The sequence below is a fragment of the Nematolebias whitei genome, chromosome 23 (genome assembly GCF_014905685.2).
Source record: "Nematolebias whitei isolate Nwh7 chromosome 23, NemWhi1, whole genome shotgun sequence".
In the NCBI taxonomy this organism is placed as follows: domain Eukaryota; kingdom Metazoa; phylum Chordata; class Actinopteri; order Cyprinodontiformes; family Rivulidae; genus Nematolebias; species Nematolebias whitei.
In genome coordinates this window covers 18,982,770-19,002,818 of record NC_056520.1, presented here as the reverse complement: position 1 = coordinate 19,002,818, position 20,049 = coordinate 18,982,770, and the positions used below count along the sequence as shown (strand labels likewise).

The 20,049-nt window shown below is 39.8% G+C and overlaps 1 protein-coding gene across 1 annotated transcript in view; it reads left to right on the top strand.

The window, feature by feature from the left end:
• The first annotated feature begins 4,526 nt into the window (after window positions 1-4,526).
• gart (phosphoribosylglycinamide formyltransferase) overlaps window positions 4,527-20,049 on the top strand; it is a 26,379-nt gene continuing 10,856 nt past the window's right edge. The window contains exons 1-12 of the mRNA XM_037696597.1: window positions 4,527-4,668; window positions 6,206-6,355; window positions 10,398-10,493; window positions 10,568-10,742; window positions 11,008-11,119; window positions 15,537-15,605; window positions 15,683-15,808; window positions 15,885-15,972; window positions 16,052-16,137; window positions 16,206-16,374; window positions 16,468-16,699; window positions 18,848-18,942. Coding sequence (XP_037552525.1) covers window positions 6,211-6,355; window positions 10,398-10,493; window positions 10,568-10,742; window positions 11,008-11,119; window positions 15,537-15,605; window positions 15,683-15,808; window positions 15,885-15,972; window positions 16,052-16,137; window positions 16,206-16,374; window positions 16,468-16,699; window positions 18,848-18,942 — 1,393 coding nt within the window. The 5' untranslated portion in view covers window positions 4,527-4,668; window positions 6,206-6,210. The remainder of the gene's footprint in view (window positions 4,669-6,205; window positions 6,356-10,397; window positions 10,494-10,567; window positions 10,743-11,007; window positions 11,120-15,536; window positions 15,606-15,682; window positions 15,809-15,884; window positions 15,973-16,051; window positions 16,138-16,205; window positions 16,375-16,467; window positions 16,700-18,847; window positions 18,943-20,049) is intronic.

The following is a 20,049-nucleotide window of genomic DNA, read 5'->3' as shown; positions in this document are numbered from 1 at the left end:
TCAAAATGTTCGGCTCTTTCAGGACAATCCGGCTGTGACTTTTTTGTATCGGTGCAACTTTAGCTGTTTGAAAAACAGTATTTAGCCTTTTATGCCTTTTTTTTTTTTTTCCTCTCAGAAAATTTTCTATTCAGTTTATTTATAAAGCAGAAGTCATCTCAGGTCACTGAACGGAAACATTCATAGATGAAAATAATAATTTAACATTATTTATCTGAGGAGCAGACTGCTTTGACTTTAACTCCGTCACAGAACTCTCATGTTGAGCGAGCATGAAGGCGACAGTGGAAAGGAAAAACTCCCTCATGAGGAAGAAACCTTTAGCAGTACCAGGCTCAGGACAAGCGGTCATCTGCTTCGACCGGCTGGGTTTGAGAGGAACAGGAAGGAGGAACAGATACACAATGGCAGGTCCAGAATCATATGTTAAGATAGAAATAGTATCAAATTAAAACTATTGACTTTTAACAATTCATTTAAGGGAATGAGGTCAATTTGTCCTCCAGTAGTCTAAGCTTATAGCAGCATAACAAGCCAACCCTAACTATAGGATTTATCAAAAAGGAACGTCTTAATCCCAGTCTTAAAACTGGACAATGTGTCAGGCTCATGGACAGAAACTGGAAGTTTGTTCCACAAGAGAGGAGCCTGATAACTGAAAGATCTTCCTCCCATTCTGCTTTTGGAAACTCTAGAAACCACAAGTAAACCTGCAGTCTGAGAGCGAAGTGCTGTGTTAGGAAAATATAGAATAATAAGATCTCAAATACAAGATGGAGCTAGGTTGTTGAGGGCTTTGTAGGTTAGAAGTAAGATTTTGAATTAAATTCTGGATTTTACAGGGAGCCAGTGGGGAGAAGCTAAAACTGGAGAGATATGATCTCTCCTACTAACTACAACAATTTTGTGTTTCTTCTAACTTTCTCTTAATTTCAGCTTGTTATGCTCCTTTCAGCTTATTTCTGCAAGTTTCAGCTTTTTGTGCTATTCCAGCTACTATTTAGCTGTTTTATGCAAATTTAAGCTTTTTCAGATAATTCCATATTTTTTTGCAGTCATTTCAAAATTTTTCAGCATACTTCAGCAATGTGTTCTCTCCACTTCCTTCTTGTAATTTCAGCTTCTTTGTGCTTTTTTTAGCTACTTTTCAGCTGTTTTTTTTTTTTTGCTAATTTCATTTTTTTTTTTTTTTTTTTCAGATTTTTTTCTTTTTGTGTTCATTTCTGCTTCTTTCAGCCTAATTGAGCAAGCATGTTCTTTCTGCTTTCTTCTGCTAACTTAAGCTTGTTCTACGTTTTCAGCTAGCTTTTTTAGAACATTTTTAACTGATTTCAGCTGTTTTTACATAAATTCAAGTTTTTCTTGATAATTCCTGCTACTTTCAGCCTAATTAACTTTTCTGGAAATTTCAGCTTGTTATGCTCTTTTCAGGTTTTTTTTTTTTTTTGCTAGTTTCAGCTTTTCTGCTATTTCATCTACCATTTAGCTGTTTTATGCCAATTTTAGCTTTTTCAGTTAATTCCACTTTTTTCTCTTCTTTTTTTTAGCTCATTTCTACGGTGGCTGATGGGTGCAAAATTTCCACGTCCTGCTCGTATGTTAAGCTGTTTTTTTTAACTTTTTGGCTACTTGTTAGATTTTTTTTGTGCTAATTTTAGCCCTTTTTAAAACTGATTTCCTCATTCTTGTGCTCATTTGAGCTTATTTAAACCCAATTCAGCAAATATTTGTTCTATCTGCTTTCTTCTGCTAATTTGAGCTTGTTCTTTCGTTTCGGATCCATTTCAGCATGTTTTTTTAAGCTAATTTCAGCTGTTTTTCAGCAAGTTCTTCTGCCATAAACATTCACACTGCATTTTCCCAAGAAATGCAATTTCTCTAGTCAAAGTTAATTTATTTGTCAAAATTTTAATTAAAAGTAAACAAAGTTGATATTCTTTTTCTTATGGAGTTAAAAAATAATCTTTTAAATGGTTCAAATGATTTGTATAAAAAAAAATTTACGTGCTCGTAAACCAGCCATTGGTGCCTCCACAAGTGTTTTAATGGGGTGGCCATATGGGGGCCACTGAAAAATCGTAAAATATTTTTGGACATTCTGTTACACTGTGGTCAATTGACAATTTAAAAAAAATGTTTGCAATATGTGGTTAAAGCGTTTTCTACTGATGTAGCTCAGTTTCTTATTTTACACAATATTATTTCCTGTAAACTGATTTTATATTGTTATGATTGTGTGACGCGCAGAGACCAGAACACTTGTGAGTTCCACAACACTACAGTGTTATATTTCTTTACACACGCATATATAATGTCATTAATTGTTCTTCCATTAGGCTTTTTGTCCTTTTCCCTAAAAAAGTCAAATATGTTATTAATTTACAGTACATTGAAAAAGATTTACTAAAAAAACAAGCTCCTTCATATTTAAAACCACCACTTCATCTAATCAAAAACCTTTGTATTTGCTTGTTGATGAGTTCTTCTGTGAACTAAACAGGATTTTATTGTCAAAACTCTGAAAAACGGCAGCAACAAAAAAATCACGAGTTATGTATATTTTACTGTAGCATTATCCCAAACTATTCCTTTATTTGTTTTTTGTTTTTTTCAGGCTGTATTTGTTTTAGAAAACTGCCACTGACGCTATATAATATATTCATACCCTCCTATGATCCTGCATCCTAATGTTGACATTGGTTTCAGACCGGCTGTCCTTACTCGGGGAGGTTTCATTTATGTTTAAATTAAATATATATTTGTATTTTACCTTCTAATTGCTCAGAAACAGTATGAGGGTCTACTAATTGTAATCGGCTAAGGGAAAATAAAGATGCACGTCAAGCAAAAGCTCGACACCCAAGACGATAAAACTGTTTGGCCAAGTGGGGACAGTAAGGAGTTCGGTGGTGCTCCAATGTGTTGCATTGCCTCTTTTACAACATTAACGATTTAGTTTTAAGGTATTTGTCAGCACTACTGGTTTTATTCCAACAAATGTTTTTATGCCGTCATAGAACTTGACTTTTAAAAAACAAGCTGGTTCCTCTTTTACAGTATGAGGTCTGGATTGTTTCCTGAAAAGCAACTATTCCCAGATCTGATATTAACACACACACAAATGAATGTAGGAACCATCGCGGACAGGAAATCCCCCCCACCCCCCCAAGGCATTTTCCACCATCCGATTAAGGAAACTTAATTGGTAATATTTCTGTTAATTTGTCAATTTTTTTGTAAATTGTTTCCTACTAAGACTAGGATGAATATAGCTAGATATCTTACTTTCATAAAAAAAAGTACCGAGTGTTACAGTAGTCCCTCGCTACTTCGCGGTTCGTTTCTACTTTCGGGGACTCGCTCTTCTGCGATTTTTCAACGATCGTCAGCTTTAATGTTACTCAAGGGATTGGGACGGTGCGGGATAAAGAGTTAACGGAAAATAAAAAACTTCGGAGAGTCACCGCCTTTTTGTAGTTTTCGTAACGCAGGTCAAAAGAACTACACTACCCAGAAGCCAGCAGTGTTTCCGGCCGATACTTTCTGACAAAATGAAGGAGGGAACGTTTTGCAAAGCAAAAGTCCGAAGTAGCGATTGAAGCTCGCAGAAGTGGCAGGAAAGTTGCAGATAATCCTGAAGCCCAATTATTCACGCGCACATCGACGTGGACGGGGCGGTGGGCTTCGTCTCTGCAGGGTAGGTCTGCTGAACCGGAACCGAGTCCGACTGAGATGGAGCTGCTGTTCTGCAGAGCTGGTGAGTAGAGTACCCATATACAATTTTGCAATACTGTGCGTACAAATACCTGTTAAAATTACGTAGGTTTAAGTGTTTAGAACATTTCAAGAATGTGGGAAGTGTTTATAAAGCCTTAATATGGTCTCTATAAGTTACAAAATAAATCTAGCGTTCCTACTTTGCGGTTCACCTATCATGGTGGAGTGTGGAACGTAACCCCCGCGATAATCGAGGGACTACTGTAATGTCTTTCCTTACAAAGTCCGGGGTATTAAGATTTTGGCTGAATTTTCAAGTTTTTATGTATTTATTTTGTCTTTATAGCACAGCCCTAGTGAAGTTCTCTTACCTGAGTTGTTCACAAAATATTAAGGAATAAGATATTAAATTAAAATCCTTAATGACTATACTGTACCTTAGTAAAATAAATACATAATGTACTTATTAAGGTGTAAGACAAATGTGTAAATATTTTAGCAAAATTCTGAAAAATTAAATATTTTGTAAACAAGTGAATTTAACTTGAATTAGTACTCAGTTTGCTTAACCAGATAAAATTTTTTAAGTTTTCTGTTAGCTTCAGCTGATGTGGCTTATGTACTACATTTCCCATGATGCTCTAGGCCTCCACTCTCACAGGAAGTCTGGGAATCCAAAAAGTTTGTCCCAAATCAGCGAGCCAAGCACGAAGTTTGGAAGCTTTCAGCCTGTTCCGCTGTCTCTCTCGCTAACTTTGTGTCGCTTTAATCCAAGTGTCGCTTGAGCGCGCGCATCGTTGTGTCACGCTGCGTGCACGTGGCGCGTGTAATTTGTTTTGGTTGCGTCTTAAACCTGGCAGCCCCCGCGGAGCGTCAGTCATCCCGCAGAGAGCAGAGGCTACACATCTGAGCTGGGCTCCGTCTAATTCCTGCTCAACTCGGACTCGACAAGTGAGTGTTTAAACGCTTTTTTTTTTTTTGTGATCAGTGCTGATTTAAAAGTGCAATTTGTCTCAAATAAATTTGTCTTTTAGGTGCAGAATGAATGCATTAACATATCCTGCATAAAATAAGTTTTCTGGACTGCGTTATTCATATTAAAATTCAAAATAAACGCATGCACTTAAAAGACAAACGTTGCCAAATGAATACTTAAAATAACTTCCTCTATTTGGTATTTAGAAAGATGTTTGTGGACTAGTACTGTTCAAAACATGGAGTCATGCCTTCTTGTCCCTGTAATTGATAACTGGTTTGATGATTTGAGTCACATGAACAGCCAGTGTGCAACAGTCAGCTCTTTGTGTTGGATCTGCACTGCATGTAGACGGGGGTCTAATCTGTGCAGATTGGGGTCAGTTTGAACTCTGACCCATGTTTGTTTGGCTTGTGCAGATATTGAGCTAAATAATCTGATGTGGATGCTGAAAGTCATTCACAACGCATACTTTGAGCATATTGCGTGAGTTTGCACAAAATTATATTTATTAAGGTTTGACCAAAGCGTCTGTAACTCGTGTCTTGGAGGGCTACGCTTTTATTCTTTTTTTTTAATTTTGAGTAAAATCAAATCCAGTTATATATTAAGTTTCTGCTGAAATCACACACACACAAAAAAAATCTTTGCTCGTTTTGGTTTGCCTCAGAAACCAGAGGTGATCCAGATGTTTTAGTTGAAGTTTAGTAAAATAATCTGAGAAAGGCCCTATTTTAGCTTTAAATATAAAAAAAAAACAAAGTTCAGTCAGGTCATCTGGATGGTTTCTTTCTTTGTTGAGACGTTTCAGCCCTCATCCAAAGGACTTCATCAGTGAGGAGCCGCAATAAACTCAGTTCCACAAGCAGCACACTCGCACAGTGGACCAACCAGTTTGCTGGTGATAAGATGGTTTCTGGGGCTCGCCCTCTCCCCCGTCGACGACGACTGAGGCAGCCATAGCCAAAGTGGTTCAAAACATCAAAGTTCATGCTCAATAATCCAGGTAGAAAATCCAACAAAGTTCAGGCAGGCCCCAGAAAACATCTTATCATCAGCAAACTGGTTGGTTCACTATGGGAGTGTGCTGCTTGTGGGACAAAGCTTGTTGTGGCTCTTGGACTGATGAAGTCCTTTGGATGAAGGACAAAACGTCTCAACAATAAAAGAAACCGCCCGGATGACCTGACTGAACTTTGTTGGATTTTTTTTACCTGGATTATTGAGCGTGAACTTTGATGTTTAAATAAAAGTCTTTGCAGTTGCTCACTGGTTGAGCAACATCTGACGCCTGCACAGTCTTATGTGTTCCAGCTGATTAGATGGATTGCAGTTAAACTGGTTTTACAAGGTAATATAAGACCCCCGTCTTGAGAAAAGGTCAACGCTCCTTTACAGCTGAGTAAACTGCTTTAGCCATAGGTCAGCCTTTGCATACAATTAAACAGCGCTTTCAGAGGTGATAGAAGGTGGCACAAAGATCTACAAGCTGACTGGTTTTTTTAAACCCAGGTGCCATGGCAGAGCGGGTTCTGGTGGTTGGAGGCGGTGGACGAGAGCATGCGTTGGCCTGGAAGCTGGCTCAGTCGCCACAGGTTCAACAAGTCCTGGTGGCTCCGGGTAACGCCGGCACGGCCGACTGCGGCAAGATCAAAAACTCTGGTAAGCATCGACCAAGAAGAGCGTCTTTATAGAGCCTGACTCGAGCGGTTAAAAGTTGTTTACTGACGACTCGAAGCTCTGCAGTCATGTTCTGGTTGAGTTTCATGCAAGAACACAAACATCTGGATGAATGAATGAACTTTATTTAAAAAGGGACAATGTACAACTCAAACATAAATGTCGTCATTTGATGCGCTGCACCAGATTATAGCAAAAGCTAAATTGCATCTGCAGTCCCTTAAAATCAAACTACCATCACTTAATTTAAAGTGCAGGGCGGTTTAAGCTTTTGTAGTGACTCTGGCCTGCCTGCCCCTTGAAATTTGTACTGCCTAGTCCATACAATATTTTAAAGCCTGTCTTATAACTAGGGTCTTTTTGCATTTTCTTTTAATTAAAGTTGAGTTTGAGTCCCATCAGATCTTTTATGTTGTCTATAGGTATGTGGTACAAACTGAACCTCATATCACTAGAAAAGGCTTAAATATTTTCAATTACATCACAATTCCAAACACCAGTTCCCTTTTTATGGTCAAATTAGACAAAGTTGGTATCATTTGAAAGCTGAATACTTGTAGATTTGTGGCCATACTGAGTTAATTCAACTTCACTCTTTCCGTTCTCTGTCTTCCCTCATTTCTATTGGTGTGCCACAAGGTTTTGTACTTGGGACCCTCCTCTTCATTACCTTATTTCTCTACTTCACATCTTGGCTGTGGCTGAGTGGTTAGAGCAGTTGTCCTGCAACGCAAGAGTTGGGGGTTTGATTCCACCAGCAGTCACATGCCAAAGTGTCCCTGGGCAAGACGCTGAACCCCTCATTGCCTCTGATGTTTATCCCATCGGTGTATGAATGTGATAAAGCACTGATTATTCTTTGTATAGAAATAGTAGTGCTATTTAGTAGAGTGCCCTATCTTAAGTGCAGTACATTTACCATTCACCATTTAGATTTGTACAAAAACTACAGAAAATAATTATTGTTACATTCCTAAATATTTATACTATGGTTTATCTTCAAATAATGTACAAACACCTTCTATTTAAAACCCTGGGGTCCTAATTTAGGCATTTTGAGTCAATCTTAACTCTCCTTCAGCAAATGTAATTTTGATAGTGAAAACTCTTCTGAAATTCATCTTGAAGTACCGAGCTTGTAGCGAACCCAACTGAAATGTTTTTAAATGTGATCAAAAAGGAAAATGCACACTGTCGACCTACCCAAAACATTTTACATACAACCGGTGCGCAATACAACAAAAAGCTCTTTAATGCAGCCGCTTTTGTGGAGACCATTTCCGGTGCTGAATTCCCAAACAAAGCTACTGCCATATTTACTGAGCCAATAATGTGTATTGCCACATACCCTAATGTGTGTTTTGCCACCACTTTGCTTTCAGGCAGAAAACTACAAAACGAGTCCTCCAAAGAAAGTGAAACAACTTGTGTAAAATGTGACAAGAGCAGCTGCTATTTTCTAAATTTATAGGTCACGCTGACTTGTAAATCATACATTTTCACCAGGGATCATATGTGGAATAGGTGACACCTCATACTTTTTATTCCTGCTTTATAAACTTTAAAAAGCTCCAACTAAAGGTCTGTTGGTAGCTGAGGATCCAAACAAGAACATAGTTTCAACGCAAGTTTAACATTTTGTTGTTCATTTGTTCCTAAAACCACACTTTTTTTTTAATATCACCTTATAAAACTTACTAAGTTCATATAAAGAAATATAAATGAAAACAAAATGAAAATACAAATTGTGAATAAAAATATATGTGTAAATATGAAACGTACTCATCATTATTTGACAAACATTGTTTCGCTACTCTTTCAAAGAAAGAGGTTAGCCAAGAATAAATATGACAGTCACTATGTTTACATGGACATAAATAATCGTATTAAACGGCCATTCGGAATAAAAAATGCGTCATGTACACGCCCCATTCGGATTATTCAGAGCTGATTCAGCTCGATCCGAATGAATTTGTAATCAGAATGAGACAGGTGGTTTATGCCGATTCATAATCCGAACAGTGCGCATGTAAACACTTAATCTGATCATTTTATTCCGATCATGGAAAACTGACCTGACTGCGCATGCGACCTATGTCTACCTCTCGCATTTCTGCCTGGCTAGATGCTAATATGTCAGGGAAGCTAAATTCGTTGGTGAGCGTAGGCCTGTCACAATAACAAATTTTGCTGGGCGATTAATTTTCTCAGAAAATATTGCAATAAACGATATTGTTTGAAATTTGACAATAATTAGTAATTGTCAAATTTAATAAGAAATTCTAGTTAATTAGTTTTGAGTTTAGTACCTCTTTTGACCACCGGATGGCAGTATAAGACTGTTTGAATTAAAGGATGGATAGTGAGGGAGCAAGCAGCGTGTCTCTTAAAGAAAAATGGGAGGGAGGCCCCTTGACGTGACATGGGCCGTCTCTCTTTCCTTTTTTCAGTTCTCAAAATGGCGGATGCTCGGTGTGGTTTTAAAGCTTTTAATAAAAAAATCAATAAACAAGTTCTCAGCTTCTTTTTGCAGAGAAAAAGCTTTTTACATGAAGGCACGGGTTTCAACCGTGAATTTTGGAGCTTCGACAAGACGCAGGTTTTTTCCCCCGAGGTCGGCCTGTTAGCTTAGCTCGTAGCTTAGCTTCTTTTAATGATCGAAAAATGTGATTTTTTGATCGTTAAAACTGATTTTAAAGAGAAAGGGAGGGGTCAGTGAAGAGCACCGGAGTTGAGCCTTTTGTCATCCAGTGTCTTCAGTAAAAAGAGGGACACAAAGAAACGATAAAGCTGATAAATGAAAATGATGTAGATAAATTTCATTTATCATGCGATTAATTGATTTATTCAGAAAGATTCAGAGATACATGTGGTGGAACAAGATTATGTACTCATGGTCGCGACAGGCCTAGTTGAGCGATACAACATTTCCACTAAAAACTTTGAAAGAGCTCAAAATTACCTGTAGCTCAATCAGGGAGTGCAGTAACGTTTCCACCGTCATAAAAACCTGGCGCGGGTCCATTTTGGGCGTTCGGGTTTTTTTACATTCATCCCGGAAGTAGAACAACTTCTTCAGTGTTTTTTTCTTTTTTTTTTAAGGAGAGTTTACCACTCTGTGCATGTCAGTACTTCTGTTCAGAATAAAAGCCCGCTGCATGTAAACGCTCGTTGTGAATGGATTGTACCCATGTAAACGATACGTTCGGATTATTTAATCCGAATACATTTCAATCCGATCAAAGAATTCTGTGCATGTAAACATAGCTGACGAGAAGACTGGAGAGTAGACGGGAATACAAGGAGCTAGGGCATAGATCAAAGAGGGAGGTAGCAAAGGCAAAGCAGAAGTCGTATGGGGGGCTGGACACTAAAGAGGGTGAGAAGGACTTGTACCGATTAGCGAGACAGAAGGATCAGGCTGGAAAGGATGTGCAGCAGGTTAGGCTAGTTAGAGATAGGAATGGCAATGTTCTAATGAGTGAGGAGGGTGTGACGAGAAGATGGAAGGAGTACTTTGAGGAGCTAATGAATGAAGAGAGTGAAGGAGGAAGAAGAGTAGAGGTCATAGAAACTGTGGACCAGGAAGTGGGAAAGATTAGTGAGGGTGAAGTCCGGAAAGCTCTGAAAAGAATGAGTACGATGAAGGCAGTAGAACCTGATGACATGCCAGTGGAGGTTTGGAAATGTCTTGGAGAGATGGAAGTGAGGGTTTTGACTCTAAATATTCATTGACATATATTTGAGAGCAAGAAAAAAACCTGAGGAATGGATTAGTAGAAGAAGAATGTTAGAAATGCAGCTGCCAGGGAAAAAAAAGAGGAAGATGAGATGCAGTTAGAGAGGACATGGAGGTAGTTTGAGGGAGGACAGAGGATGCAGAGGACAGAGTGAAATGGAGGAGGATGACTCACTACGAGGGAAAAGCCGAAAGAAGATTAATCGTTGTTTGACATGTTGTTTTCCTGCACCTGTGTGTTTAATGTATGGTCTGATTGAATAATGTCCGCTTCTCTCCCTGCAGAGGTTTCTGTCAGTAACCACTCCATTCTTGCTCAGTTCTGCAAAGATCACCATGTGGGGTTGGTTGTTGTCGGACCTGAAGCTCCGCTGGCGGCAGGTGAATCCTCTCTTTGCGTCTCTCCCCTCGCAACCAGACCCGTGTTTGTGCTCAGCCTTTGGTGTCTCTTCCAGGGATTGTGGACGACCTGACGGCTGCAGGAGTGCCGTGTTTCGGACCCACAGCCAAGGCGGCTCAGTTGGAGGCCAGTAAGAGCTTCGCCAAGGCCTTCATGGAGCGTCACAGCATCCCCACGGCTCGCTACGGCTCCTTCACCGACCCAGAGGAAGCCTGCAGATACATCTGCAGGTCCGTTTTATTTATTAATTTAAATTTTGGCATTCTCACATTTGCAATCGGTTACATCTTTATTGGTTCACAATCAAAAGTTATGTTTCTTACAAATCGGATCAGAGCAGTTGTTGTATACAAACCTAATTTTTAACGACAGTGGGCTTGGCTGGTGTTCAAAAGTTCGTAAGAAAACACCTTCTGTTCTCTGACTGCATCTGTTCCAGATGTTTTAATACTTTTAACATGTTGGTCCTGAGTCTGTGTCCTTGTTTCTCTTTAGAGCTGACTTTCCAGCTCTGGTAGTGAAGGCCAGCGGTTTAGCAGCGGGGAAGGGGGTCATCGTGGCGAGAGATCAGAATGAGGCCTGTCAGGCTGTGATGGACATGATGAAGGTACGAGACACTCCGCCCTGCCAGTAAACTAGGGGAAACACTGTTTCCTATATTTAGCTTAAAGTGTTGAATCTAGATGTGAGGAGAGAAAATGACCTCAGCATGTTTGTTTTTGAGCATCAATGACATACTGTTGAATTCATTACTGATCTGAAAGTCGTAATTGTTTTTTAACCCAACTTTAGATCTGAAATTTTGAACATGCCTTTGTAAAACAATTGTAGGAGTTAGCATAATGATAAAGCTAAATTAAAAAGTTTAGCATTTTCACAATAAATCTCCAACTTTAGGCTTAAAACATTAACTTTGCGCCTAAAAATTGATGTTGAGCACATCAACTTTTGTTGCACAACATGCAACGCCCCATTTCTGAAAGGCACAGATTCTACTTAAAAGAGCAACCAATACCTACAGACTCCTAAAGTTGAAGACGTTTTCATAACAACACTGAGTAAATCTCTGATAGGCTGCAACTGTTGGAGACTAATGGGTAATTCAAATATTTTGTTGCAGTCTCTTAAATTCCTATTTATTTGCAATAAAGCAACCAGTGCGGGTGATTTCAGAATCAAGATGTAATGTCGTCTGCTAGGGATGTGCGATATGGCATAAAATTCATATCGCAACAAGTTTTGTGATAGGTGGTGATAACGATATATATCATAATATGTTTTTGGTAAAACATGCAATAGGATTTTTATTTTTTTTTTAAAGCCATAGAGTGTCCTTTAGCCATCATTTATTTTGAAAACTGCTATACCACAAAATAATCTCAATTAAAAAAAAATCCTACTACTAGGTCCAGAGAGTTTTAAAATAATAAACAAATCAAGTATTAGGTTTCTTTCTTGTAGTGAAAAGCAGTGCAAAATATATTAAATGTAGTTTTAGCCATATATTTTAAACAAAAGAATATGTTGTTAACTCTTAACAGTTTCCAGTCTTCTTACTTAATAAATGAACAGCAACAGAGCAGCATTTTACACTGAAAACACTTCACCCTCCAACCCTCTAGTGGGTGTCTCCTTTCGCTTTAAGGAGAGCTGACACAAAATGGCGACCAGTTTCCTCTGTGGCTTTGATCAGAGGGTCTCGCAGTAAGATCACACAACACAGCGTTCTTTTCACAGATCAGAGAGCAGGTTTCTCTAAAGCTGACCAATGCTTACTTTTTACCTTTTGACTGGGGGGGGGGGACACTTTTGACGGAACACAGCATTTTGTGCATGCATTTTGAATACGGCAACACTACGAAAAACCGGCCATAGTTAGCTTGTAGCTTCGCTACTTGGCTCTCGAAGAAAAGACTAACACCACTTAGACACAGTTTTCAACTTAAAAAAGTAACGATTAAACTGACAACTCTGATTTTACATCAGACACAGCATTACTGCGGTTAACCGGTAGAATACAGATCTCTATCATAGGCTAAATGTCTATCGTTTCTACTGTGTACCATATATATCGCACATTCCTATCATCTGCACAGCGTGTATTGCAGGCCATGCATATACTTTAAGTTATTGGTGGTTCATATTTGTTTTCGGACATGGACATGCAGGGCTGTATTCTGAGATGTTTTCTGTCAGGAGAGCTCCTGTTCCTGTGTCCAAATGCAGCTCAAACAGTCCTGAATTTGCCTTTAACACGGTGTGATTTGTTTTGGCCCGGTCTGTTCTCTACTCTTTTGGCCATTTTAGTTAGCTTCTGCTGCTATTTGTATCTGTATTTCTATTTTATGTTTTCCTGTCTGCTGTGCATGTTTGTGTTCTTTTGTACAGCACTTTGGTTGGCCTTGTTGCTGTTTTAAGTGCTATATAAATAAATTGGTATGGTATGGTATGGTATGAATTACAGAAACTTAATAGAGAAATTCTGAGACCTGTTCAAGGTGCCCTCAACAACTCTATTTTGAGAGTAATTCAAGTGACAAGGCCTAGATTGTGACAAGGATCTTAAGAGCCCCTGCAAATGTCGTAAGACGTTTTGGAGACTCCATCGCAGACCATTCACCAACTAGTCTCCAGCAGTCGCAGTCCTGACCTGTTGAGTCTAGTGAACTTCTGAAGGTTTGCTCTAGTATTTGACACCAAGCTGTTATCAGTACAGCAGTCCATCGATACCTTGAGGTTCGCTTTTCACGGACTCACTCTTTTGCGGGTTTTCAACTTAAGATTGTACACGACACACCAGTAGCGATGGGGATGGACAGACCCCACCCCGCCCCCTCCTTTCCCCTTTATGAGGCTGTCACAGCGTACAATGACTCTGCTCTGCTGTGACAGCCTCAGAAAGAGAAAGGAGTGGGCGGGGTGGGGTCTGTCTTATCTAAGGCATTAACAGAGTACTCGAGTAATCTGCACATCGATTGCTAGGACCTCTATCGAGGTTAAAAAAGTAATGTCGAGTAACCGTAGTGACGTCATATTATGTGACCACCGTATGACCGTAGGGGGCGGTGTTGCACTGTTGCAGGTCACAGAGTATGGTGTAACACCGGGTCCAATCCACCGCCCATCCACTGTTTTAAGTTTCGTTTCTGACGTGCTGCATGTTTCTTCACGTTTGCAGTTTAATAATAATAACTAATAGTTTAGTTTTTCCTGTGACTTATTTGCAGTATGATAAATGGTAGGAGCATAATATACGCTCCCAATGTTTTGTTGGTCTTTTTATTTTTTTTTTTAAATAATTACTTTTTATTGCAGTTTTATTTATTTATTTATTTTTGTATCTTGAGATCTATGACGTCATCAAATTCTCGAGTTCTACTCGGGTTTTATTATGTTAATGTCGAGTTTAAAAATTATATACTCGTTCAACCCCTAGTCTTATCCCATCACTACTGCTCAGGCGTTTATATAAAAAAAAAAATTAAGAGTGGCTGAGCATGACTCACTCAAATATAAAACAGACAGTCCCTGGCCCCCTCCTTTCTCTTTCTGAGGCTGTCACAGCAGAGAAAGAGAAAGGAGGGGGCGGGGTCTGTCTTTCCCCATCATGTTCCAGAGATGCACAACAGGCAGGTGTGCAACATCCTTGAAAAAAGAAAGGAGGGGGCGGGGTCTGTCTTATACCTGAGTGAGCCACACGAGCGGCATGGATTGTTTATTTAAAATAATGAAGCGCGACCCAAACCAAGCCTTTAGGAACGAGGGCAGGAAGAAGAATGCTGGATACTTCAGGCACGAAGCGATCAGACAATCTGGCAGAGACTGGGGAGCGCTTAAGAAGCGCAGTGCACTGGTGCAGCAGGAGGGAGATTAGGAGTGACACAGGTGATGAGCATGAGTGTGATTGCGGCTGAGAAGTGGGTGTGGCAAAGAGCAGAGATCATGACACGCTGTCCTCTTTTAGAGCGTTTAGAGAGTTTAGTACATTGCAAGAGTGTGGGAAGGGTTTATAAAGCCTTAAAATGTATCAATACTAAAATACATCTAACATCCCTACTTCAGGGATTTTCACCTGTCATGGGGGTGTCTGGAACTAGGCCTTTCACAATAACAAATTTTGCTGGGCGATTAATTGTCTCAGAAAATATTGTGATAAACGATATTGTTTGAAAATTGACAATAATTAGTAATTGTCAAATTTAATAAGAAATTTTGTTTAATTTTGTGTGTACTACCTTTTTTGACCACCAGATGGTAGTATAAGACTGTTTATATCGAAGGATGGGTAGTGAGGGAGCAAGCAGCATGTCTGTTGAAGAGAAATGGGAGGGAGGCCCCTTGACGTGACATGGGCTGCGTCTCATTCCTGTTTTTCGGTTTCTCAAAATGGCGGACGCTTGGTGTGGTTTGAGCTCTTTAGCATAGCATTTGTCACACAAAGCTTTTAATAAAAAAAATCAGTAAACATGTTCTCAGCTTCTTTTTGCAGGAAAAAAAACAACTTTTTAGACCAAGGCACGGGTTTCAACTGTGAATTTTGGAGCTTCGACAAGACAGAGGTTTTTTCCAAAGGTTGGCCTTGTAGCTTAGCTTCTCAGCTTAGCTGCTTTTAACGATCCAAAAATTGGATGTTGAATGGTTAAAACTGATTTTAAAGAGAAAAGAGAAAGTGAGGGGTCAGTGAAGAGCACCGGAGTTGAGCCTTTTGTCATCCAGTGTCTTCAGTAGAAAGAGACAAAGAACTGATAAAGCTGATAAATGAAAATGAGTTAGATAATTTTCATTTATCATGCGATTAATTGATTCATTGTTTATTGTGACAGACCTATCTGGAACTTAACCCCCACGATAATCGAGGGACTACTGTACAAAAAAACAAAAGCCTGACAACTTAACAGATCTGTTCAGCAGCTTGAGCTTATTGTTGTGTTCTTTACAAGATTATTGTACCGTTTTCAAGCATTTGAACATCTCGTGTAAATCTCTATCTGGTCTCAGCAGTTTTCCGTTTGTTTCCATTGAAGGACAGAGCTTTTGGATCTGCAGGAGAGACGGTGGTGGTAGAGGAGCTTCTGGAGGGAGAGGAGGTTTCGGTGAGTCCTGCCGTTTAAGAAATACTTTTCAGCAAACTTGGAATGTTTACACTGATGTTTCCTACCATTTCTTTCAGTGTTTGTGTTTCAGTGACGGCACCTCTGTGTCACTGATGCCTCCAGCTCAGGATCACAAACGGCTTCAGGATGGGGACCAGGGACCAAACACTGGTGGTATGGGAGCCTACTGTCCAACCCCTCAGGTACATCTGGGCAACCGACTGCTACAGAGATTTCATACTTTAGTTTTTGTAGTTTTTAAAGCTGTTTGTTTGCCAGGTGAGCCCGGGGCTGCTGCAACATATCAGAGAAACGGTTCTGCAGAAAACTGTGGACGGGATGAAGGAGGAAGGAACTCCTTATGTGGGTAAGAGTTGTTTCCTTTTATCCATATGTTTTCTGCAGCAGCAACATAATTATTAAAATATTTGTTTCCGTTTGCTCAGGTGTGCTGTACGCAGGGTTGATGCTGACAAAGCAGGGTCCAAAGGTCCTGGAGTTCAACTGTCGCTTAGGAGATCCAGAAAGTCAGGTGGGTTTCACTGACTATCAAACATGTGGACCTCCTTCTTTTATATAACATCAAATGTTTCCTTCTAGGTGCTGCTGCCATTGCTGAAGAGTGACCTGTATGAGGTGATTGTGAACACTATGGAAGGAAAACTGTCCTCCTGCGCCCCCGTGTGGCAGCAGGACAGCTTTGCAGTCACTGTGGTCATGGCCAGTGCCGGCTACCCCGGCTCTTACAAGAAAGGAGTCGAGATCACGGGTAAAACTGGTCTACAGAACATTAGAGGTGCCGTGATTTTCACTTGCAAATAATACGGTCAATTCATCCAGTTTTTGCATGGTTGTCTTTCAGGCCTGTCCCTGGTCCAGGACATGGGACTGCAGGTTTTCCACGCCGGCACTACCTTGAAGGATGGAAGTGTGGTTTCCAGCGGCGGCCGCGTTCTGACAGTGACGGCGGTAAAGTCATCCCTGGAGACTGCACTGCAGGCGGCCAACCAGGGAGTAGCAGCCATCGGCTTCCCAGGTGCCGTGTACCGACGGGACATCGGCCACTGGGCCATCGCTCACCTGAACCAGAGCAGGTGTGGACCAGTGTAATGAAACTTCAGTTTTAAACCTATAAAGCAGTGGTTCTCAAATGGGAGTCCGCGAGCTTGTGCTTTGGGGTCCACAAAAAGAAAAAAGAAAAAAAACAAGCACGTAGATGTTTAACAACCTGCTAAATGCACCAAAATGCAGGAAATCACATGTACTTTATTCAGATTTTTCAGGGGGAGGATCCCCAGACCCCCGGCCCCTCTGCCATTTGCGTTCCGACATTGATCGGTTTACAAATCCAAGTCCTGTTACTTGGTATGACTACTGCTGTTATGATTCTGTTCAGTTTTATGTAAAGAGTTCTCTGTAATAATTTGAAGTGGTGATACATTTATTAGGTGAATGAAGGTTGAGGAGCATTAAGTGTAGAACCACTAGACTGAGGAACAGCTTCTACCATGATGCTGTTAGTCTCATGAATCCCTAACCAGGAAAATCACTATAAAAAATAATAATTCACTGTATTGGTACCTTAATTGGTGATATGTGACTTATCTGTGCTGCTGATTATCTCATGCTGCTGTATTTATTCATACATGTCTGCTCACCACAGACTCATGTTCGGGCTGCTGTTCAAATTCAAATTCAAAAATACTTTATTAATCCCAAAGGGGAATTATTTGTTGTTATAACTCGTTAAACTCATTTCATTAAGAGATGTTATAGATACTGAATGGCTGTAGACAGGAAGGATCTCTTGTGAAGGTCCATCCCACAGTGGATCCTAAGAATCTGGCTGCAGATGCCGTCCGATCTGTCAACCCAGATTCGGCTGGACTCTCGGTTCCCCCGTGCTGTAGGACCGCCTGAATGCCGGGCAGAACTCCTCCCAGAGCGATGGCCACTCCTCCCAGCACTCTGCCAAGCTCCTTGTCACTGTGGACAGCCAACTGTAGGTGCCGAGGGACGATCCTGTCCTTCTGCTGTCATTAGCCATGTTTCCTGCTAGTTCCAGGATCTCAGTGGTCAGACACTCGAGCACAGCTGGCAGGTAGATGAGAATGCATCCACAGAACATCCTTTTCAACTCATTTGAGATTTAGGGCTGTAGTTGAGATATTATTTGAGCTTTTGAGATGTTAATCAGCTGCTGTTGGTTGTAGAAAACTGCCTTGTTGCCATGGTTACGCAGCATAACAAAGGTCCAAAACTAAAAAAAGTTTCAGTAAAAATCCTTCCAGCTGCACAGCATCCGATACCAGAGGAAACAATCATCCAAAAAAATGTGATTTACATCCAGAAAAAGAGGAATTAAAGTTTCCAAAAGCAGAATCTCAGAATGAAAGTAATAGAGCTGCTCCAACATGCAGCCACCTTGAGCGGCGCAATTCTAGAACTTTATACATGATTGATGTTGTATCATTGATGTTGATGCGCCGTATCGTTTTGCATTATTAGTGTTTAGCGTATATCTTAGATCTTTTGGCATTCGTTTGGCTCAGACTAAGATATACACGTCCCAGTGTATATCTTAGTATAGTGTAGTGTATTTATCTTGATCTTAGATCCTTATATACTGTTTCTATTCACACTATATTTTTGCTATTGTTGGGTGTAACTGGGACCTTGAGTACACAATTTTGTTCCACCTCATGTACCTCTTGATGAGAATGACAGTAAAATTGACTTGACTTGAACAGGTAAAGTATTAAAGCGGTTTTTGATGCTGTTCATTTTATCAAAACTGTAATTTTTTAAAGTTGAAATTAAACATTTTGTTCATTAATTGTGTCTTGAATGGAAAAATACCCCATGTTTAAAAGTATAAAAATTGTATTAACACTATTAAAGAACAGGTCTTAAGTATTTATGTTACACAAATATTTCCAGTGCATTAGAGACAAATTGAAGAAAATTATTTAACAAACATGAGGGTTATGAGGGGGTCCCTGATCCCAAAAAGTTTGAGAAACCCTGCTTGTAAAGCATTGTTTAATTTTTAGACAAGGAAAAAAATGTTGGTTAATACTTGAACTCTCCTCATGTATGGAACAAATGATAAAATTTACAACCAGAAACTGTCATTTTTAGTCTTTTCACAAGTATGTACTTGTAAACTAAAAATATCAATAGCATTACAGGGGTTAAAATTCAGTTCTTTTTTTTTTTTTTTTTTACTGTTTTCCTAACAGACGTCTGACGTATAAGGACAGTGGAGTGGACATCGCTGCTGGTAACAAGCTGGTGGACATGATCAAACCTCTGGCCAAAGCAACGTCTCGTCTCGGTAATTTCACTTACACAAAATGTAAAAATTGTGATGAACAACAAAGTTCATCACAATGGCCAAGATGCTGTTTTGTCTGAGAAGTCCAGTTAAAAACACATTTCCACCATATCTGTGTGTGGCAGGTTAACTGCTAACAGACATCTTTTTTCTTACAAGAGAAAAAACTGCAGCTCTTTTAGATACTGTATTTTCCACCGTACACGTCGCTCCGTCCTATAAGTTGCATCAGTCCATATTTGTTTAATAAAGTGGAAAAATCCATAAATATGTCGCTTCGCTGTATACGTCGCATCTATTATGCGTCACCGCTAACCCGGAAATGTGGGCCGGTGTTGTACCAAAAACCGATGGTCTGCCAAATGGCGGTAGCGTGCACGGGAGGACTTTAACAAGAATTTAACAAAATTAACACTTAAAAACAATTGTTTGCTCAAAATTATAGTAGTGGTGTGTCTTAGTGTGTTTGCTTAATAAATGCACTTTGATGGTCAAATCAGCTGTATTTCAAAAGCCGATACGTGGAAGAAAACGCGTGCATGCGACGAGTCGCTGTACACTTTTAACAAGATAAACGCCTAAACAATTGTTTGTTTGCTCGAAATTATAGTAAAGATGTGTCTCAGTCTTACGTTCGTTTAATAAATGCACTTTAATAGTCAAATTAGCTGCATTTAGCCGGGGCGGTGCAGCTAGTTTGACGGTCGGTCCAATCAGCGAACATATATGGCAAGCCGATTAATGACTCAGTCATCCAGGACATGGTCAATTCAAAAAAGTTCAAGAAAAAAAAGTATAAAGTATAGTATAATGAATAAAGTCCAGTTGTTTTTGTCTTGAACTTTTTTGAATTTGTCATTATAGCCACGTTTACCTTATTTCAAGATACAACAGCATGCCATACTACTACTACTACAATGCTGCCATCAAGTGGTTGAAAGTGGTACTGCTCAATTTTTTTTCAGTCAGAATGAATGAAAACTGTCATATCCCAACCAAAAAATGGGTGATAAAGAGGGGGGGGGGGGGGTCCATAAATGCGTCGCTTCGGCCTGTAAGTTGCAGGGCATGTACATTATACAAAAAAGTGCAACTTATAGGTCGAAA